Source organism: Castanea sativa, chromosome 10 (genome assembly GCF_040712315.1).
Source record: "Castanea sativa cultivar Marrone di Chiusa Pesio chromosome 10, ASM4071231v1".
Taxonomy (NCBI): domain Eukaryota; kingdom Viridiplantae; phylum Streptophyta; class Magnoliopsida; order Fagales; family Fagaceae; genus Castanea; species Castanea sativa.
The window spans coordinates 31,172,458-31,196,071 of record NC_134022.1 but is presented as its reverse complement, the minus strand read 5'-3'; the positions used below and the strand labels follow the sequence as shown (position 1 = coordinate 31,196,071).

Sequence of the window (23,614 nt, the reverse complement as noted above, 5' to 3'; positions counted from 1 at the left end):
ATGCAGCAAGAGCTTTTATTGAACCACAAACAAGTTTAATGGCTTAAACAGAAGTTTATCAAGGCTGCTATTATGTATTACATCTGTATGAGAGGAGCATCTTTACCTCCTCTGAAAGTTTAGTTTTGCCATGGCATATGCAAAAGCAAATGCAGTGACAAGTGGAAATGCTAAAAGAACAACTGCTACAAGAACCAATTGATTATAGTTATACCCATAATAACTTTGTATATAGGCATTAATGGCTGTTTGCCCTCCATGTATCATTATTTCCTCTATATCACCATATTGTGAAGAAAGGAACCCTTGTAGGGACCAGGCAGTTGGGCAAATCCGATAAGCCCAAACCCACCACGTGGGAATTTTCTGCATGAAAAATTAATCACAGTTGGGTCAGTTGAATTGAATCTTATTCATAGGATTAAAAGAATAGAATTCTATTATAGCATAAGTAAACTAGAGGTTGGGCCTTGGTGCAATGACAAGTGCCTTTCACTAAAAACAATAGGTCATGGTTTCGAATCCGATATTAGCATTTTCATACAAAATTTGGCTTAAGTTTGCCTACCATGATCTCACTTAAACCCCACAAAAGTTAGTGCTTTGTGCACTGGGTACTTTTTATTTTTATTTTTTTATAACATAAGTAAACTGAACTCCTACCTATCCAAAAATAATAATAAGTAAACTGAACTCCTACTAATTTCATAATTCCCAATAAATTTCTTTAGAAAAATCAATAAACTCATAAATTCTTGATCACCATCTTATGGCGATTTAATAAATTAACTTTGTCATCCCTTTCTATGCATTTTTAGATTTATATACAACAACAATACCACAATAACCAAGCCTTATTTGCAAAAGTTTGGAGTTGAGTATGATTTCTTAAACACTAGTCAGAGTTGGCCATATGTATTTTTTTTGTCAATTTATGCTATTGGAAGTCATAATCTCTCATATTTCCTTGATAACCATTTTTAGATTCATATACTTTGTCAAAATGCTAGACTAAGTAAATGTGAATGTCCAAGAGCAATTAAAGGTAAGAGTTGGCTTACTGGTCCGGGCATGAGGAACCCTGAAAACAAATTCAACATGGTGTAGCTGAAACCCGACAATACTGAAGCCACTAGATAAGTTGGGGTCAACGAAACAAACAGCATACCAAAATAACTGAAGAAGAGGAGCATACTAAACATTGTGTAGAAGTACCAAAACACTTTGTATGCTGACCAGTAAAAACCTATTACTGGATATGTAATTGTAGTGAATAGAAATGCTTGAAAGAATATATATGGAATTTCAACAGCCACCTGCAAAATATTACATTAATCTTTGGCAATGGTAACAAACTAACAACTGCTTTAGGAAATTTTAGTACCTGTGCAAATGAAAATGCCCATAAGGAATACATTCCAGAAAACCTTTCTCGATATGCAACATTGCGTTCTGTGAATATATATGGTAGAATACCTGAGCAGTTGCAAATTCCCATAAACTGCATGAGAATAAACATTGCTCCTTGTATGTTGATAATATCCATTTCACTTTCTCTGTTCAAAGAAAGAGACAATATTTCGACATTTCAAATGGTAAAGACATAAAATCTCTGGCATGTAGTGTTTGAAATCCTAAAAACTGTTTTTGATAGGCATAATTTTAAGTTTGAAGTAAATACCAAGATTACCACTCAGGATGCTGTTGAGAACATCAGTGAGTGAAATGTGTCTTTCAATATTCAATGAATATTTCATGCAGATTGTTCGAAGATGCTAGATATAAGTTATTGCTCACAAAATATGAAAGGCTTAGCCTCATTTTGATTACATGGTCCAAATGTAACACTCTTACAATCAAGAATGTACATTACTAGGGAACCATCTGTGCATGTTCGCCACTTAGCAGAGTTTTTGCTAAGATAGATGAATTGAAATTGTAAACTTAAGCAATGTTGATCTATGGTACAAGTTTACTCGAATTATATTTAAGAAGCCTGTGATTAGCAAAGCTTTTTGCTCATGCAGATATATTTAGTTGAATAATGGGTATGCATGTGAAAAATATACAAATAATAGGCAGCTGTTTAAACTTCGGTTTGTTATACTACACTGGTGTAATATGTTGTCTCAATTGGTAAATCTCTTGGTTGGTGTTGACAAGTAAAAACTCATGAATATGTGGTTTCTAGAAAATGCATTCATTACTTTGTTCCACCTGTTTTTATACTAAATAAAGAGTGAATATGCTTCGGGCAACAGCTAACGTGAAAGTGTTACAATTCCTAGTGTGCTTTCAAGAACTGCAATAAATTGTTTCCAAAACTTAATCAGTAATTGTACCAAAAAAAACTACATAGGTAAAGAGTGCTTACATTTTCTTCCCTTTCTGCCAAAGAAGTGCTCCAAATAATGAAGAAGACAAAATGAAAACTAGATAGCGCGCCAAGTTATAATGAGGACTTCTCCAGTAAGTCAGATGTAGCTTCCAGAAACATGCACTGAATTGTTGCCATCGATTTAGTGGAAAGCGAGTAGGAAAATGCAGCTCTTTTGAACCTTGTACTGGAGAGCTTAGTATTTTTACTAGTTCTCTGTTTTCTCTACATAGAACATGAACATAATGTCACTTGGTTTGATGTAGTAGGTGTTGATGAGGTAGATTACTTGCTAATGCTTTGTTATTATATTCTTTACTATTCCCTGCCCTCTTCAAGCATATAATTTTAGATTTTAATCAATTCAAAACCCAGGCACTATGCCTTTTGACTTCTGATGATTGCAATCTGTACCTGCACAAATTAGACTCTTGGTAGAAACTGGCAAAATCCAGTTCTAAATTGGCTTCTGCAGAAGGACTTGTAACCTCTAACATCCATGTCGCTGGGTTGTAATTTTCTTTGATTTTTGGAACCCCAGGAATACCCTGTCCAGAAAAAGGTGATAGACAATCATAATATATTATTCGCCCTGGGTTACACTGTGTCTTTTTGAGGCATTTCTCTATTGTGAAATCATTTTTTGAATTTCTGACTAATAAAGTGAATGAATTGACCACTCATGCCAACAAAAAAACCTTAAAAGTTCCTGTTAATAACTTACCTCCAAATATTCAATAAGCTTACTTGAATTCTGACCCAGCTCTCCAGAATATATTATTTGCCCCCCTCTTTTAAGCAACATCAGCTGCAGGAAGTTTCAGTAAATGCAGAAAATTAAACAAACAAGCATAGGGTGCTCCTTCTGAAGTTGGCTTGGAATTATGCCTTTAAACTCCATCTCTCTTCGTTAGTTGGAAAAAAAGAAAAGAAAAGAGAGAGATGTATTATAAAATATAAACCTTCCCTAGTTATAAAATTATGCAAGGACGAGGACTTATTTTAGTTGGTGAAACATTTACCAGGTGCTTCCACATTAATAATCTTAAGCTTTCCCATTTTCCTTCAAATATTATCTTTATGGAATGAAATGTATCATTTAATTACCTCATCAAATGCTTCAAATATGTCAATACTTGGCTGGTGAATGGTGCAAACAACTGTCCTTCCTGTACTAACAATATTTTTCACAACTCGCATAACAATTGCAGCTGCTCTGGCGTCTAAACCAGATGTGGGTTCATCCATAAATATTATGGATGGATTAGAAACAAGCTCTACTGCTATAGTAAGCCGTTTGCGCTGCTCAGTGGAAATACCACTGATCCCGGGGACGCCAACTAAAGCATCTTTAATGTCATCAAGCTCAATCAACTGAAGAACTTCTGCTACGAATTCCTGAGACACAAATTTGGCAAATTGACATTCCATTAGGTAGCATTTCATTTTTATACAAATAGATTGAAAAATTCATGCATGCAAATTCGAAAGGCATATATAGAAAATTTAAATACTTTCACATACTTTATGTGTTTATTTCTTCCAAAATTTAGGAAGAATGGCCTGTTACTAGAGGCAGGCAGCCACCTTCACTATGAAATTATTTGATTTGTGAAACATTGAATTGCCACTTCATGTCAACTCAATGGTTTTTCAATAATTGGTTCTCTTTGACCTTTTAATTTTAAAAAGATACATAAGATTTGAAACATGTTCGTCAGCCAGTTACAATACATGCTTTTAAGTTAAAAGGCATCTCACAAGTCTTGTAAATTTATCAATCTGAGCTGGCAGGCGTAGCCGAGCTGAGTATGCTACTGATTCTCCTACTGAAAGTAGTGGGGAATGTATATCACTTTGTTCACAGTAACCAGATATTCTGGAGTATGTGTCCTGGACTTTAGGGTACCCTCCAATTCTTATCTCGCCTTCCATATGTCCTGTCGTTTTTCTTCCCGAAAGAACATCCATCAACGTTGTTTTTCCGGCTCCACTAACTCCCATCAAAGCTGTAAGAACTCCAGGCCTGAATGCACCTGTAATATCTTGAAGAAGCTGTATTCTTTTCTCGGGAAAACCTTTCTTTCTCAATTCCTGGGAGATGGATGGATGAAGTTTGATCAATGTAAATCATATCTAACTCACAAAAAGATCAAAAAGTCAATTCAGTAGACCTTGCAAATACCTTGGGGGTATCAACATAGTATTGCACATTCTCAAATGAAATTGTTATGGGCTCAAAAGGTAAAACCACGCCTGTAGCATACACATAAGAAGTCAATGTTGATATTTCAACGCCCCTAAAAAAAAGCAGCTCATCCATATGTTGTATGTTAATCAAGAGATGATATATATAGTATTTTAATTGATCCATTTGGAGTCTTGGACCATTTGTATCTACATGCATTAGTATTTACCAAGTATTGGAAAAATAATAATAAGTAAGCTTCTTAGCTCTTACCCATTCTTTCGGTTCCTTTGACAGTTGTAGATCGACCAAAGGGAGTCAGCTCTTTTTCTGGACCTACAATTCTCAAATCTTCTTTTCCCTTTAGAGTAGAGAGCCTTACATGTGAAATCAGAGTCTGGGCTCGCCCTGGAGCTGTATAAAATTCATATTTCATTAGAGATTAATCGAGATGGATAATCAAATTATAATTCACCTTTGTCTTTTTTTTTTTTTTGGCCATGACTATTTATTTTCTCATGTTCTCAAGCATATGCATCGGAGTGACAAATTACCCTTTAGATAACTCAGAGCCAAAGTAATTGCAATGTTGAAAACCATCCAATATCCTACTAATGCTGCCACTGAAATCCAGTAAAAGTGGGCACTGAAATCTAGATCGCGGCTCATTAGAACTTGATGCCCTAGAGTGACATTTGAAGATGAATCCTGTACGTTGCAATGATCGTGGAATATTAACTGTGAGAAACATAGGTACCTCTGATATGTGATACTTTTCAGTTTTCATAAAAAAAATATTAGTAGTTGTGGGTTCCAGATAGTTCAACTAGTAAAGTCTCTTATGGTTGAATAAGAGATATGGAGTTCAATCCCTCACCTATACTAAAAACCGATTGGTGTCTTGGTCTGATGACGCCATAGGTTAAAAGTCTCTCTCAAAAAAAAAAAAAAAACCCGATTGGTGTCTTAAGATTGATGATAAATCATTAGGAGCGGACGCCATAGATTAAAAGTTTCTTAAAAAAAAAAAAAAAGCCTAGACTAAAAAAAGATTAGTGTTTTGGACTGATGATAAATTATCAGGTGCGGACGCCATAGGTTAAAGTCTCTCTAAAAAAAAATATTAGTATACTAAAAACCGATTAGTGTTTTGGTCTAATGATAAATAGTTATCATCCGGAATGAATGCTATAGGTTAAAAGTCTCTCTAAAAAAAAAAATATTAGTAGTTTGGCTCATGGCCGGCCCTTCCATAGGCCAATTAGGCCATTGCCTAAGGCCCCCAAGTGGAAGGGTCCCCCAAATTTTTGAAAAAAAAGGTAGTAGAAAAAAAAAAGTTTTAGATGAAACTCCAAAAAATCTGAGACATTCTTATGACCAAAGGTACCCAAAAAATTCTTTGGTCTAAACAAAATCAATTATCCCAAAAATCAAAACAAATAAAAAATCTCAAATCCCTAAAATTAATCATACCTTTTCTCTCTCTCTCTCTGCCTCTCTCAGCTCTTGCTCTCCACCTCTCTCTCAACTAGATGATGTTAATTTGCAAAACTACTGTCTTAAACTTGAATCTTTTCTCAAACATGATATTTATTATGATATTAATGGTTGAGATTTATTTTAAGAGTAAAAAGTTTTAAAAGAAATTTTACAAATAAAAGAATATACTCCAATTGACATATTAAATTATATAAAAACGTTAGATTCATTTCCAAATTCATGCAATGCTTAAAGAATTTTACTAACAATACATGTTACAGTTGCTTCTGCTCAAAGAAATTTTTAAAAATTAGAATTAATAAAATCATATCTAAGATTGACAATGTTTCAAGAAAGTTAAAGTGGATTAACTATACTATCGATTAAAAATAAGATGTTAGAAGAATTTGAATACAAAAATTTAATTAGTCAACTTATATCTCAAAAAGTAAAATATATTCTAAATGAAATATATCATAATATAAAAATATTAAATAAATAATAATTTAATTAGTACATAAATATAAAAAAGACCCCATTTTAGTTCTTGCCTTAGTTTGGCTTATCACCTTCTGCCACCTTGGTGCAAGGAACTCATTCAATGAAACACCTATTTCTGCATATGCCAAAGGAGAAAACCAAAAGCCCCACTTCAAACAAGCAGGTAGAGAAGCTGCAGTCATGAAATGCATTTAGTTAGAGATGTTGGAAGTTGTAAACCAAAAGGTGCTTCTTGATATTTCATAATAGTTTGTGCCTTTTGTTTTTGCATAACTATTTGTATATTTTGTTTTTCCATAACTGTTTGTATTTATTGTCATTCCATAACATTTGTGTCTTTGAGTTTTCCGTGTTCTAAAATTTTCTGTATAAAACAAAGAGTCATGACAATAATGACAGCTCTTGTAACTTCACCCTATAAAAGGAGAAATTATGCAGTTCTCTAGTGAACCACGTCACTTGTCCACTAAAAGACTCCCACTTGTTTAAAATTGCTGAGTCAGTAATTAGTTTCTATTTAAAAAAAATTTCTAACTTAGAAATTTTAAGTAGGTGGGAGTCTTTTAATGGAATGGTGGACTACATTACTTGTCTACCATGAGAACCTGATAATTTCTCTTATAAAAGAGGATAAATGTATGATGTGAAAGTGTGTGAGAGAAAAAAGTTGCAGTGAGCTCTCAAGGCAGTAGCCTAATCTCTTTATTTGTGAGTTTGAAGTACTTTAATAAAATTTTTATTCCTCTTTTTATTGTGAGTACTTTGTTAAAATCTAAGTCAAGGTTTTGTAAAGCGGACAATATATATATATATAATTTCTTTTTTGGGACCTGGGGATTGAGGATTCTGATTGAAATCATAAAAGTCCTTACATTTTGGAATCACAAATCCACTGAATAAATATGCTACTATCAAAGTGAGTAGTGAGCATGGTGCTGCAACTGTTGGATTTCGAAAGATTGATGCAATTAAACTGAACATTGACACCGATATTTGATGGACAAGGAATAGAATAAGGAATTGGCCGAAGAACCTGAAAGTCATAAATAAAATGAATATGAGCAGGGGACATATATATAATTCATATTGTTTACATAATTGAATGGCATTTTATATTTTCCAAAATACACTGTTGGTCCCAAAACTTTAGTTTATGAAGTTTAAAGTAATAATTTTTAGTCCCTAAAATACTTGAAAAGTTATCGACCAACTGTGTATTTAAGTTTTTTCCCCCTTGAAAAACACACCTTTCCAGTTCAGGACTGTAACCAATGACATAATAAGTAAGACTTGTCCAAAGAAAAGCATCTAGGAATGAGAATGGAATCTTTAAAATGGCAGCTGGAATGAAGTAAGTCCACGCGGGATAAAAGTAGAAATCTCTTTGCTTGTAGAAGACTGCAAGTCTGGAAGCTGTCAATGACAACTCTGGAAGACCCAAACATATAAACCTAATAAGAGTGTAAAACATGGCCCCCATGTAGTAACTTGCGTGGACCAGATCGATGCTCAATATCCGTGAGCGGATAAACACTGTCATCGTGACCAATCCTACGAACAAAAGCTGTAGTAAACAAATTCAAATGTGAAATGTTTGCTGTTTTGTAAGATTGTCAAATAAGTGATAACACAGAAATTACTTGTCACTACTATCCATTACCTGCGTAGATTTAAACACATGAACAAATGAGTTACGCTTCATAAGTAACCATTCTCGAGCCATGCATGCTTTAAATAGTTCCCAATTACTCAATGAGTAAGTGTCAAATGACAAAGCTTTCTTAGGGTACTTTGATTTATCAACTGGCCTAGAAAGTTCCTCATTTAGCTTCTCTCCCAGGTGATATTCCTTGAATGATTTTTCAAAGTTGTCTATAGAGATGTAAAAGTAAGGTCGGTCTTCATGGTACCAGTACTTGGGTTGATCTTTTTTAGATAATACCTACACAAATGGAGAAGGCATTGGGAGGTTAATTCAATGAAAATGTGCTAACATGTTTCTGCTTTAAAGAAAGATGCATACTTCTTGGAGGAAATCGGCTATGCTTTTTCGTGGTGGGCATCGAAAACCCCAATGCTCGAAGAACGCTAGAACATTGTTGCGAGGCCCATGGTATACAATCTTCCCTTCTGCCATTAAGATAATGTCATCAAAAAGGTCAAAGGTCTCTGGTGCTGGCTGAAGAAGTGATAGCAAAATGGTGGATCCTGTTATGTTTGCTAGATGTTTCAGACAGGTAACAATCTGGAAAGTAGTGGAGCTGTCTAAACCATTTGATATCTCATCCATAAAGAGAGCTTTTGTTGGACCAATGATCATATCCCCTGGTGGCGAAGAACATTAAGGAAAGTTTATTTTGATGAAAGACAAAAAAATGCTCAAACATTAGAAAGTTGTCCTTGTTAGGATTAACACTGAAGGTTTCAGCTAAAGCCTAAAGGCGTCCCATGTTAGAATTGGATTCCTATTTTGCTTATAATTTTAGTGTATACAAGAATTTTTTTGCATTCTAGACAGGGACGGAACCAAGATTCATAATTGGGAGGGGGGGAAGCTTACTATAAGTTCATTGAATAGTTCATTGAATTTCGTAACATCTATTAACATCTTAATCATGTATTTGTGGACAAAAATATATAATCATGTTGATGAACTAATATTTATTTCACCAATAGTGATTCTTCAAAATGTTGTTCGATGATTTTCAGAAAATAGGATATCAGTAATGACTTTGAATTTATTTGCATTTTCTTTCACAAAATCAAACATTATAGTTGATTTTTCCATTATCTAGAAATCATATAAAAAGTCATATACATTATAAGGATTTGTTTTACATCTACATAACATTCAAACAATTTCTTGACTTGTAGAGTCATGAGATTTTATCCAATGTAAAAATCAATGTTTATTTGGTTTTTCTTTGGAACTATTTTTTTTGAACAATAGATTTATAAGATAGGGAAATAATGAAGTATCTCAAAATTAAATAAATAAATAATAGAATGAGTCCCCTTCATGTGCTATTTAGACATACCTTACACTTTTTTTTTTGGATGAGTACATCTTTTATCATTAGTTACTTCTTTTGAACCAAAAGTTCACACACACACACATACTCCATGTAGAGCTGTAGCAAACACGTGCCACAACCCCCTCTACCCATTTGGGCATTCACAAGTTCACCATTCACACAACACAACACAATTGTTTTATTTTATTTTATTTTTCGACAAAAACGATAGCCACAAGTTCACACACTAATGTTCGCTTATTTTGCAAGTAAGTTAATTCCAAACTAACCAATCTCCCAGTCGCTAAGACTGTAGAAGTTTAGTCCCTTCCTCGAAGGAGAGTTTGGCTGGTTTTTCTGTTTTCTTTAGGAGTATCAGGTATACTCTTAAGGCTAGTGTTAATTTTGTTGTGGGGATATTCGTGGGAAACAACTATTTCTTTAACTCCCCTTCATGTTGCTGCATGCAAAACTTGATAGTATTGCCATGGAGCAACTAACTATGAGTTGGAACAATATGTCTTTGCCGGACAAAGAAAAAATTGATTTCATCCTTCTTGAGGACCATAGGAAAGGAGAGTTTGTTATTGCAACAAAATTCTTAACTTCCCGCTTTCTTCAGATGGAGGCGGTAGCAAGAACTTTCAAACAACTTTGGAAGACCGATAAAAGGTTCAGAATTTGTAACCAAGGAAATAACATAGTCCTTTAATTTTCAATAATCTGGCAGAAGTGGACAAAATTCTACAGAGTCAACCATGAAGCTTCGATAAGCACTTGATTGTCATGCAATGTTATGTGAATGATGCTCTAGTTGGAGAGCTTGTTTTCAAGAAAGTCCCTTTTTGGGTGTAGGTCCATGACATCCCAATAAGTTTTCAATCAAGGAAGGTGGCAGAGAGACTATGTGAAATAGTTGGAGAAATTCATAAATCAAACGACAATTGATGGTGATGGAGGCCGTTTTTTTCGAGTGAGAGTAGTGGTTGACATAACAAGTCCTCTGTGTAGAGGTAGGGTGATTACTCTACCAAATGGGAGCAAACATTGGGTAAAGTTCAAGGACAAACGCTTGTTGAGTATGTGTTACTGGTGTGGATGTTTAAATCATGATGATAGGGACTATGACCTGTAAATTTAGAGCAAAGGTTCTTTGACAACGAATCAGCAACAATTTGGTTCTTTTTTACGAGCACCACCATAAAAATCTTCCCGTAAGGATGTGGTTTATGTTCTGGGTTATTATGAGGAGCGAAGCAGAGCAAATCTAGGGAGAAAAAAGCCGAGATGGCTGACCATGCAGCGGGGAGAGCGGCCTCAGCTGCAAGGTCACCATCAACAGTAGAACAAGAAAGGGATTCTGAACAAACGGGGGAAAGCATTCTGTCTCTATGGAGTTGAATGCTGAAGTTAATGTGCAAAAGAAGTGCGTTATAGATGGCTTACAGGTGGACGACAGTCTGATCCAGAGTTTAAAGGAGAAATTATTGCACCATAATGATTCGGTATTTACCTCAGAATCCACCCTCAAAATATTCAACGCTCTCCCTCATCAAATGAAAAAACCCTAGCTGACCCTTCCATCAACGGTTGAGATCACAGGAATGACAAACAATCTCAGAACTTGGAAATGCCTACTGCGGCAGTGTAGTCCAGGAATGTCCGAACCTCAACCTGAACCTAAAAGGAAGAGAAAAGCAAGTCTCAGTGAAGTAGATGGCCCCAAATCTCCTAACAAACATTTTCAGGTCCCACATAGATCCAAAATGTGTACAAATACAATGGTGTAGACTACAGTGCAGCCTTACCAGGAGCCATGAGTCTTTTAGTGTGGAACTGTCGCGGGCTTTGGAATTAGGTGACAGAGAAAGAGAGAGAGAGAGAGCTTGGAGATTTTTTCCGGGAAAAAGATCTCTCCATCATGTTCATTACCAAAACATGGGTGGATGAAGCAAGGCTAAAAAGTATTAATCGGAATTTGAAATTTGTTCACATGTTCTGCGTCCCTCGAATAAACAGAGGAGGGGGGCTTGTGTTGTTTTGGAAGGATTCAATGAACTTGTGCGTGGAAATGTCTTCAAAAAATCATATAGATTGTATTGTTGGGGGTGGCACTGAGGGGGATTGGAAGTTCACAGGTTTTTATGGCGAGCCAATAACCCACAAATGCCATGAATAGTGGGATTTACATCGGCAACTACACTCTTAATTCAACCTTCCTTGGTTATGTGCAGGGGATTTCAATGAGATTTTGAGAGGAGAAGAGAAGAAATGGGGATCAAACCGAAGTCATGCTTAAATGCAACTCTTCAGAGACATCGTGGATGAGTGTGGTTTCATAGACTAGAATGACAAACAATCTCAGAACTTGGAACGCCTACTGCGGTAGTGTAGTCCAGGAATGTTTGAACCCTAACCTGAACCTGAAAGGAAGAGAAAAGCAAGTCTCAGTGAAGCTGATGACCCCAAATCTCCTCACAAACATTTTTAGGTCCCATGCGGATCCAAAATGTGTACAAATACAATGGTGTAGATTGCAGTATAGCCTCACCAGGAGCCATAAGTCTTTTAGTGTGGAATTGTCGCAGACTTGGAAACTAGGTGACAGAGAGAGAGCATGGAGATTTTCTCTAGGAAAAGGATCCCTCCGTCATGTTCATTACCGAAACATGGGTGGATGAAGCAAGGCTAAAAAGTATTAAACGAAACTTGAAATTTGGTCACATGTTCTGTGTCCCTCAAATAAATAGAGGAGGGGGGCTTTTGTTGTTCTTGAAGGATTCAATGAACTTGTGTGTGGAGACGTCGTTAGAAAATTATATAGATTGTATTGTTGGGGGTGGCACTGAGGGGGCTTGGAGGTTCACAGGTTTTTATGGCGATCCAATAACCCATAAACGCCATGAATCGTGAGATTTACTTCAGCAACTACACTCTCAATTCAACCTTCCTTGGCTATGTGCGGGGGATTTCAATGAGATTTTGAGAGGAGAAGAGAAGAAATGGGGATCAAATCGAAGTCATGCTCAGATGCAACTCTTCAGAGACACCATGGATGAGTGTGGTTTCATAGACATAGGGTTCAAGGGTAACCCATTTACATGGAAGAAATATTTCAGACATGGGCAAACCATTTGTGAGAGGTTGGATAGAAGTTTGGCAAACAATAAATGGCTATTAAGGTTTGGAGGTTCATTAGTGCATCATCTAATTTCGAGCACTTCGGATCACCCCCCCCCCCCCCATTTTTCACCATGCTTGAAGTGTTGGAACCGGTTATTCTTGAAAAGCCTTTTTTCTTTGAAGAGATGTGATTAGCAAAGAAAGGTTGCTCGGACACAGTGTAGTAGGAATGGGGTAAGCATAGCATCATTCATAATTTTTTGAATATTGTACCAAAAATCGAAAATTGTGGGAAGACATTAAAAAGGTGGAGTAGTAAGAATTTTGGGAGTGTAAGAAAGGAATTAAAGTTGAAATAGAAACTCTTGGCTAAGGCCAAATTGGAGGCCCTTACAACTGGGATCAACTTTCGGGTTAGAGGGTTGAGGAATGAGGTGAATGAGCTTCTTGATAAAGAGACAAGGATGTGGTTTCAGAGATCGCATGCTCTATGGGCTATTCATGGGGACAAAAATTCTAGATACTTTCATAGTAGAGCCACCCAAAGGTTTAGGAAAAATAAAATTGATTCGATCAAGAATGCATCGAGTGAATGGTGTTCGGATCCAAGGCAGGTAGCAACGGAGATGTTGAATTTTTTCAGCAATTTATTTTCTTCAACTTGTACATGCCAACCCAAGGTGGCCTTGGAGACTGTGCAATGCATAGCTACCGAGGAGATGAATAGGAAATTGCTATCATAATTTATAGAAAATGAAGTTCAAGTGGCTTTTAATCAACTGGCTCCGCTCAAAGCACCTGGCCTAGACGACATGCCTCCCTTTTTCTATCAGCATTATTGGGAATTGGTTGGTAAGGATATCACGACATCTATTTTATCTTTCTTAAATTCAGCAACATTACCAGACCATCTCAATCAATTTCTTCAGAAAGCAGATGATTATTCATCTGCTTCTCACATTCCATGAATAGCTACACTTTTATCACTCTGATTCCTAAATTTAAAAATCCTGAATTGGTGTCGGAATTTCACCCCATCAGTTTATGTAATGTTCTATATAAAATTTTCTCTAAGGTGTTAGCCAATAGATTAAAGAAAATACTCCCACACATTATAACCGAACACCAAAGTGCATTCACCAAAGATCGTCTTATTTCATATAATATTCTAATTGCCTTTGAGTCTCTTCATAGTATGCACACTAACAAATCCAAAAAGGGGGTATATGGCCGTTAAGCTTGACATGAGCAAAGCCTATGACAAAGTTGAGTGGCCTTTTTTGGATAGCATGATGAGAAAATTGGGTTTTAACGAACGATGGATCACTCTCATGATGTTATGTGTGACCACTGTATCATACTCTATTCTTATCAATGGTGTACCACAAGGATTTATAAGGCCATCAAGGGGCATTAGATAAGGGGATCCCCTCTCCCCTTTCTTGTTCCTATTATGTACGGAATGGCTACATGGCTTACTCACCCAATCAGCCTTAAGAGGAGACATTGATGGCTTCTCCCTATCTAGGAGAAGCCCCATACTAAAACACATTTTATTTGCAGACGAAGGTTTGCTATTTTGCAAGTCTGATGTCGAGGAGGGCCAAAAAATAATGGAAGTTTTGCAAGTTTATGAGATGAGTTCGGGCCAAGAAATTAATAAGGCAAAAACTACCATTTTCTTTAGTCGCTCAACTAGTGAAGAGCGGAGGTTGATGATTAAAAATAATTTGGGGGTAGAGGAAATAAGGAGTCATGAGAAGTATTTGAGTATACCATCCCTTGTGGGGAAGAACAAAAAAATAAGATTCAACTACATCAAGGAGTGAGTGTGGAGGAAATTACAAGGGTGGGAAGAAAAGCTACTATCTCAAGTGGGTAAAGAAATCCTCATTAAAGTAGTAGTTCAAGCCATCCCCACGTATACCATGAATTGTTTCAAACTACCTATTGGTTTGTGTAATGATTTGGAGGAGCTTATTCGCAAGTTTTGGAGGGGACAAAGAGGATATCGAAGGAAAATACATTGGGTTCGATGGGATGAATTATGCAAACCAAAGAATGAAGGGGAATGAGTTTTAAGGACCTGGCACTATTCAATGATGCACTTCTAGCAAAACAAACTTGACATTTTCTCCATAATAAAAATTCTCTATTCTATAGTCTTCAAATCAAATTTTTTTCTAAGTTGCTTAATCATGGAGGCATTGGATATACAAGCTGGATCTCATGCGTGGCGAAGCATTTTAAAAGGTAGAGATGTTTTGAAGGAAGGCTTGCGTTGGAGGGTAGGAGATGGGACTTCAATCCGAATCTGGTCTGACCCATGGCTGCCCTCTAAATTCTTACCATACATTTCCTCACCAATACCATCGGGATGGGAGGATGCAAAGGTTTCTTCTCTCTTCGACTCTTTCCAACAGGTATGGAACTCGGCTACTCTTCAACAACTATTCAATCCTAGAGATGCTGAATTGATCCATTCCATCTCACTGAGTAACAGACCAGTAGAAGATGTCCTCATATGGCCGTTCACTCCAACGGGCTCATATTCAGTCAAGTCTGGGTACAGGTTCCTTTACAAGTCTCAGAGTTTGGACAACAATGACTATTAACCAGCGGACAACACACTTTGGAAGAAGATTTGGGGGTTACAAGTTCAGCCTAAGGTCCGAAACTTTCTGTGGAGAGCACTTAAGAATTTTATCCCAACCAAGTTTTACCTCAGGCGAAGAACTATCCTGGCGGCTGATCGGTGCGATCAGTGTAAAGGGGCATCCGAAGATGTGATTCATGCGCTGTGGTCATGTCCACTTCTATCACAGGTCTGGTCTCATGACTCCAGCTGGAATTATAATGCAACTCCGCATTTTGCAAGTTTCCGAGATTTGGTGGAGCATATCATAGACACGGGCAACGATCTGAACCTTTTCGCAACAACGGTGTGGGCAATCTGGTACTGCCGAAACTTCATGAGAACAAATGAGCAACCCTTCCTGATCCAACAAATTTTCCAGCAAGTGCAGAAGGCCAGAGCCTCCTTTGTCCGAACCATCCCTCCACATCCACCTGATCAGCCCAGCCAAACTCCACCTCGACTTATCTGGAAACCTCCTCCTTGGTCGAAACTCAAAGGTTAATTTTGACAGGGCAGTGTTTAGAGAAGATAACCTTGCTGGTGTTGGAGTTATTGTCCGAAATGGGTAAGGCAGATTAATGGCCTCAATGGCAGAGAGCTTCCAACTGCCCTTTTCGATCACTGCAATAGAAGTGATAGCTGCAAAGAAAGCATTACAGTTTGCCATAGACCTCAGACTATCATCGATTGTCCTTGAAGGTGACTCAAAGATCACTATTGATGGTCTAAGGGGGGAAGAATTATCCTTGGCAGAGTATGGACACCTATTAGATGAAGCAAAGGACATAGTAAAGCAGTTCGCTGAAGTTGAGTTTAATCATGAGCTAAGACAGGTCAAGAAGGCAGCCCACAACATAGTTAGACATGCGAGACATATTAGTGAGCTCTTGGTGTGGATGGAGGATGTTCCTCCACACATTTTTCCTGTAATCCAAGCCAAGTCAGCTTTTGATCAATAATATTATAGTGTTTCCTCTAAAAAAAAAAAAAGTTCACACACTAATACACTATCAGCTACTAGCATTTATTAGATAAATATTGGCAGAAGATTTGCCTCATGGGCTTACACAACACATCTTAGAGAGAGCAGAGAGAGGATTGAGGAGAGATTTCAGAGAAAAGATAGGTCAAATTAGAGAAGGAAAAGCCTAATCTGCTATATTGCCTTAAGGGTATTTTATTTTATTTTTTTTTTAAGATTTGTGATTTGTTTGATTGTTTTTTTTGGTTTGTCTGAAGTGTTTTTTTTTTTTTCTGGTTATTTTTGTGACATTTAGGCAAAAGGGTAGGTCAGATATTTTTTCTATTTGGGTTAATTTGTAAATTTTTTGGAGAGGGGGCCAAGTATGTAAATTTTGGGATCATATTTTAAAAATTTTATTTATATACATACAAAAGTAAAATTATTTAAAAAGTGGAAGGGGCCAAGGCCCCCTCCCTCAGTTCTATCTCTGATTCTGGAAAACCTGTTGTGAGCCTCCTCTTTTGACCGCCTGAAATTCCTCTATTCATCATGTCTCCTGTAAGTGTGTCAGCACAATTGTCTAGTCCTAGAATCTGTTATCGCCGATAATGATAACAAAATTGCTGTTAGAGTGAGGATAGGAAGTTAGGAACTGGATCATGGATCATTGAATTTAGTAAAAATAATTACCTTCAATATATAGTCCGTTTGGAGACTTTTTCTTAATCCTTCAATAGAAGTAGCCTATCAATCAAGTTTTCATTAGCAATGGGAAAACAGGACAATGGAAGGAGCTGCTACTATTTTGGAAATATGATAGAGAAGTAAACTGTTTTTTGCAAATTAGTTACCTTCATGTAAGTGTCAATATCTGATTCGGGGATAATTCCAGCTTGCTTCTCCCTTCTACAAAGTTCTTTCATAATATCTTCAACAAAGAAAGTCCTATAAGATCAACTTAATAATATAAGAGCATGATTGTGGTCACAAGATGCAGAACAAAGCCTACCTGCTCTGTCCCCAATGCCTTGACAACGTGCAGAGAAGTCAAGTGTTTCTCTCACTGTCATTTCAGACAAGTGCAGGTCATATTGGCTTATATAAGCTGATGTCTTCTGAGGAACAAACTCATTGACCTCATAACCATTATAGGAGATTTCACCTGTGACCTGAAAATCAACATTCACGTAATAATAATTTATATTTTGTTGATTGATTCACTAGTTTAGATGAGTAGTTATATTAGAATCTGTATCTCTAAAATCAAATGAATTTGTTTCAAATGCGTAAATATGTAGTATAGGTCACAACAACTATCTTATATATCAGAAATGACAGGTTATATTGTTATTTTTGTTGTTTCCTTGACAGGACATGAAGAACAAGTAGAAAACCTTGAGAGATTGATCTAGTGTCCCAGCAAGTGCCCGTAGCAAAGTGGTTTTCCCACATCCTGGAGGGCCAAGCAATAAAGTCAGCCTGCATTTAAAGTGAGCTTATTAAGCCAGTAAGTAATGTTGTTTCATAGAATACATTGTTTCTTTTGCCAATGAAAAGATATCAAAACACGTGAGTGTTACTACTAGCATGTGTGTTCAGGATCAACCTTGAAGGCTTGATGATGCCACTGACATTTTTGATAATCTTTAGCTTGTTCACTTTAGAATTCTTGTATTCATTAGTATACCTCATACCCTGTTCAATATTTGACATCTCATTTACTATCCAAGATTAAGCATTTGTTAAAAACATTAAAGAAAAGGATAAAGCTCATCATAGAAAAAGCAAGAAATGCAATAGCATGATTTCAGGTATATATTGAACCTATATTAATATATTGATATCCAAACATTAGCAAAGTTTGAAGTACTCTATTACAGGCCACATATGATATCAACTACCGTAGTACATTGTATAGAATGCAATTTCACGAGTTACCAACTAGGTATATATATCTTATCATTCTAGATAGATCTATTGTAACACACAATTCAATATAGTTAATATGTCACCTCTCAAGATGGAAGTTTGAAGACAAATTGAGTTTGAGGGAGATGCTAGAGATATCAAAGCTGAAATCTAGTATAACTAGTCCATGTTCATTGGAGAGCGTTAGCATCAGTTTGTATAAAAATTCAAGTTTATTTTAGCATAAAAACCTACTTTTTTTTATTTTACATACTTACTTTTCAAACACCTCATATCAAAGTATCTATTTTACACTACATTTTATTAAAATATCAAATTTTCTTGATTTTTTAAAAATTGTTTTTCTTTCTTCATATACAACAACCATCATTCACTTTCTTTCTTCATTCTCAAGATACGTAAAGGAAGAATAAATAACTAAATATAATATAAATTGTGTTAGTGTAAATTTACACAATTATACACGAAATGATGTGAGATTTATTTATTTTTTATTACTATTGAAGGCTCTAGATTTATTCTAAAACTAAAACACATTAGAAAAAATAAATGGTGGGGAACACTTACTACGATTATGTCTTTGAGTGTGCTCCAAAGAGTAGGGATGGGTTTTCCATGAACAACCTTGCATTCTGCTTCTATGAACAAATTTTGGAATCTTACTTCCACACTTGGCAATTCCAGACCCACTCTAAAGAGACAAAAAAGTTTCAGTATAAACGGCATGGTAGCATGTGCATGTTTACATTTACAATTTGCGGTAAGTTAGAATTATAGTTAATGATTACATTTATTATTTTTTACTGTTTAAATTTTTAGAAGAAGTGGTAATATAAGAGCAATAAGTCAGAAGGTCATGAGTTTGACCCATGTTTCCACTCAACCTTCCATTTACAACGTTAAAATTTTTATAGGTTTGGTCTAATAGCTTTGGTTCAATTAACGTCTTTCCATTAGAATCCAGAGGTTTATAACTCTAAAGCTTTGTTTGGATTGCATCTGCGTTTTCACGTAGAAGTGTTTTTTTTTTTCTTCAGCACCTTGTACATTGTTCATGGGACATGAACAGTTGTATTTAGGCTTATAAACAGTAATTTTAAAAGTGAATAGTAATCGAAAAATGATTTTTTTTTAATTGTTTCCAGTTTTCAGTAAAATAAACGGTATCCAAACACATACTAATTTTAACATATTTTTTTTAAACTCTTTGGAGAAATGCTTTTCTTTTTTGGTTCAATCCACCTATTGGACTTTTCAAACATATAATCTTTTTATATTAAATAGCTTGCTCTTCTTCTTCTTCTTCTTCTTCTTCTTCTTCTTTTTTGGATTAAGAGGGAACATTCCGTAGTAGAAGCAAGGTCTACTGCTCTTTCAGTCCATGCTCTGGCCATTTCATGTTCGTCTAATATTATAGTTTTATCTCACATTAGAGTCAATCTCCACCATTCGATTATATTGCAGCAGACTCCTAAACCTCAGAAGTACTAAGAGCAATATTATGACTCTTCAACAGCTTTTTTTATTTTTTAATTTTGTCAGCATCTTCTGAAGAAAGCAAAATCTATATTTATATATATGGAAATTTAACACTAACCTCCTATGAGGTTTTCTATTATTTCATTCACATCTCCTTAAGTTTGCATTAAAACACTCACTTCTCCTAAAATTCAAAGTATTTACATTGACCTCCCAAAGATGATTGAAATTTTTTTTAAAAAAACTATAAACTGTCGTCCCCACCCTATTTAATAGGAAATTCAGGATTTTTAAAAGCCTCTTCTTTGAGATTTTTTAAAACCTTGTTTTCAACTAATTTTTTAAGAGGAATCAGCATGAATAGTTTACATTCTAGGAGATGTAAGTATAATAAAAGAAAATCTTAGGGGAGGTCAATGCTCTCTCTCTCTCTCTCTCTCTCTCTCTCTCTCTCTCTCTCTCTCTCTCTCTATATATATATATATTGGATTCAAATTACACATTGTGTAACTCTAAGTAATGTTACATTATCTAATAATTTATTATAGAATTCATATTTTGAAAATCGTACCGTTGAATTATTTGTTCTATATATTCTTAACATTCATGTCAATTGAATATTATTTACCATTTAATCCATAAGCTCATTTGTTATATATTATTTTAAACTACAAAAACTTAAATTTAATTAATTGATTGATGACTATTGATTGATGTCGATTGATTTTTTATTATCTTTAAATTTTGTAAGCATGGAAAATATACGAAAATAATAAAATCCTCTAACTTGGTTACATTAGGGATAACCAAGTTAGAGCAGTACCATCAGGTGTGTTAAATGCCAAATATTTGGCATTTGACACACTAAACACCACTATTCAAGCCTCATGAGGTGTTTCAAATGTGTCAAAATTATACAACATACTACAGTATTGTCATAACTTTGGCATAGTATGGAGCAATATAGCACACGGCTTTATTATTATTTTATTCGTCTTTCTCTCTCATCCCACCAATTCTCTTCATCTTCTCTCTTTGTCACTCTCTATCTCTTCCCTCTCAGTCCTCCATGCTCAAGATTTCTCTCATCTTTGCTCAAGATCTCTCGTCACCTCACCTCGTTACCAACCTCCACAACCCTGGCCGTCGACCTCCACATCCCTTGCCGCCAACCTCCCACGCTAGGTCTCTTATTTCTTCTCTCTCTGTCACTCTCTATCTCTTCCCTCTCCTCCCTGCTCAAGATCTCTCGCCGCCTCACCTCGTAGCCAACCTCCACAACCCTCGCCGTCCACCTCCACAGCCCCCGCCGCCAACCTTCAGATCTCTTAATCGGGTCGTGGGTGTGAGATTTGGGATGGGTTTTGATGTGTGGGTTTTGGGTCATTGATTGATCGGTTGGGTTGGGATTTTGGGCTAGTGGTGGTGTTGTGGTTGTGGTTGTGGCAGTGGTTGGTTGAGTTTTGGGTCAGCGATGTTTGTGGCTATAGTGGGCCGGCGGTGTTTGTTAAAGATTTTTCAGTTTTTTCTCTCTCTCTCTCTCTCTCTCTCTCTCTCTCTCTCTCTCTCTCTCTCTCTCTCTCTCTCTCTCTCTTTTGTTGAGGTTTTTGGATTTGGAATTTGTTGTGGGTATTTGGTTGTGTTTGTTTTGAGTTGTATTTTGGGTGGTAGAGGAAGATCTTGGTTGTGGCGGTGGTTGTTGGTGGCGACTGCCACTGGGTATGTGTTTGTATATTGGCTAGGTTTGAGTAAATATATTATTTAACGTGGTGTATATATTATTTTAATATTTAGAATCAAATAATAAAATATCTGATAAATTGCATGTTGTAAAATGATGTGTTAAAATGATAAAGTTGGCGTTTGATGGGTTAAAATAACATTTTTTTTATGAAAGACCTAATGGTAATGCTCTTAGATGAGAACTTAGGCCCACTAAACTACAAGCCTCTTAATAATACCTATGTGGTTAATATTGTATATATGATATAGATAATTTATCCTTATGTCTTACCCTTATAGAGGTCTGAATATTTTATTTTTTGGATCGAATTTTTGTCCAAAATATTAATCTTTATGTCTTGCGCCCTTCAACTTGCAAGTCATGTGAGAAAACAAATTTTTTTTTATACGCTTGAGTTAAGTTTTCTACTTTTGGACGGATTTTACTTCCAAATCAGATTAGCTAGAAGAAAATTCATCCAATCCATGACATAATAATTTAAACAAATATTCATGTACATGGTTTACGAATCATTAGAGCATCCACATCAGTTCCTTCATTTTACCCATCCACTTTTACACTAAAAACCCACTTTTTCTATTTTACACATCCAATTTTACAAAACACCCACATCAGTTCATCTATCCTACCACATTTTTAATTAAATAATCAATTTTCTTTAATATTTTATTATTTTTCCAACTACCTCATATAATTACCGCGCTCTCTCTCTCCCAACTCATTTATGACTTTTGCTCTCTCTCTCTCTCTCTCTCTCTCTCTCTCAGACTCTCCCTCTCCCTCTGCCACTCGATCAACTCTCCCTCTCCCTCTCCCTCTCGATCAACTCCCTCTCCGATCACGAGCTGCGAGCTCCGATCGGCGATCCGCGAGCTCCGATCGGCGATCTGTGAGCTTCGATCCGTGATCCGCGAGCTCCGATCGCGATCCGCAAGCTCCGATCGGTGATCTGCGAGCTTTGATCGGCGATCCGCGAGCTCCGATTCGCGTCCGCGAGCTCCGATCCACGGCAAGACCCACGAGCTCCGACCAGTCAAGCACCGATCTGTGTTTGTTTGTGTTTTTATTTTTTTGAGCAAAGTATATCTCTGTGTATATTCTGTGTTGAGAAAAAAAATAAGAGAATGGAGTCTGTTGAGCACGGATCAAAGAGAGAAAAAAAGGAGCGAAGGAGAAAATGATAAAATATTGTATAAACGAGTTACAGTAACTGTGTAAATATACACGATTACTGTAGCTCATGGATGGTTTTGTACGATTTTACTTAGTTTTAGCTTCACTGATGTAGGAGATTTTTTACTCAAAATGTGTAAAATTGAGAAATTTTTGCATTATACATGACTATCTACTAACTGATGTGGATGCTCTTAGTCATTACATAACCACTTTGAAGAGATTCTCCTAAACCGGTGGAGAAATTGTCCTTTTTTTTACTACATCCTTTTCCTTCAAAGTTGTTGTTGGTTTTTTTGTTTTTGTTTTTGTTTTTTTTTGTTTTTGGGATAAGTAACAAAAAATTTTATTAAAAAAAAAAGAAAACCAAGTACTGGCAGTGTACTAAGAGAAAGTACAATCAATTTAAAATACAAATGATCAAACAAGTTGTATTTGAAAGATTTTGTTTTGATTTTGTACTTTTTTTTAATAAAAAAATGGTTCCTCTTGCAAATGCACGTTGCATTGTGCATCAGTGCATATGTTGAACAAGTAGTGATTAGAAATAAACAATAGAAGGAAGGATGAATGTTTATACCTATCTATTCTTTCTTTCTGTTTCTCTAAGAGCCGAAGGTTGTCTTCCTCAATTTCCTTCAAAAGCTCGTCAATGAACACGTGTTTCTCTACTGCTCCAAGCTTGGTAACATCCACCACTCTCTTTCCTGCTTTCTTTTCTTTGCTATCATTCAAAAGCTTACAATCAACCAATGATATATTCACTCGTTTTGTTGTGGGTAATCTCTCAATCTTAGCCCAGTACTGTAACTCTATTGCACTTTCTGGATTACTATTATTGCTCAAGGAACTTGATGCATGGTGAAGCATGGACATGTCCATGCTTGTTCCTATATCCGCCATATTGTTTTTACACTGTAACTCTCTTAGCTTCTATATGTGTATATATATATATACATACCCTCTGTCTCCCTATCAAAACTGAGCCACGTGATCGAGCAAGGC

General features: G+C 36.1%; 1 protein-coding gene across 1 annotated transcript; it reads right to left on the bottom strand.

Moving 5' to 3' along the window:
• Positions 1-47: 47 nt before the first annotated feature.
• Positions 48-23,512, bottom strand: LOC142613704 (pleiotropic drug resistance protein 3-like). Its single transcript, XM_075786165.1, has 24 exons — positions 23,190-23,512; positions 18,781-18,904; positions 17,891-17,979; positions 17,679-17,763; positions 17,294-17,453; positions 17,136-17,212; positions 16,975-17,028; positions 16,787-16,877; positions 8,569-8,870; positions 8,206-8,487; positions 7,793-8,109; positions 7,418-7,578; positions 6,614-6,717; positions 5,120-5,273; positions 4,839-4,979; positions 4,563-4,633; positions 4,139-4,471; positions 3,485-3,775; positions 3,102-3,185; positions 2,792-2,925; positions 2,375-2,602; positions 1,385-1,556; positions 1,062-1,316; positions 48-366 (listed from the first exon to the last, which is right to left on the bottom strand). Exons 1-24 carry the CDS (start codon positions 23,510-23,512, stop codon positions 103-105), a joined length of 4,296 nt encoding a protein of 1,431 aa, XP_075642280.1. The 3' UTR covers positions 48-102.
• Positions 23,513-23,614: the final 102 nt, after the last annotated feature.

Coding starts and splice junctions, on each gene's coding strand:
- LOC142613704 (XM_075786165.1), bottom strand. CDS start 23,512: ATGGCGGATATAGGAACAAGCATGGACATGTCCATGCTTCACCATGCA. Junction 7,579..7,792: donor TACAGTCCTGAACTGGAAAG/GTGTGTTTTTCA, acceptor TATGACTTTCAG/GTTCTTCGGCCAATTCCTTA. Junction 6,718..7,417: donor TGGATTTGTGATTCCAAAAT/GTAAGGACTTTT, acceptor TCATGACTGCAG/CTTCTCTACCTGCTTGTTTG.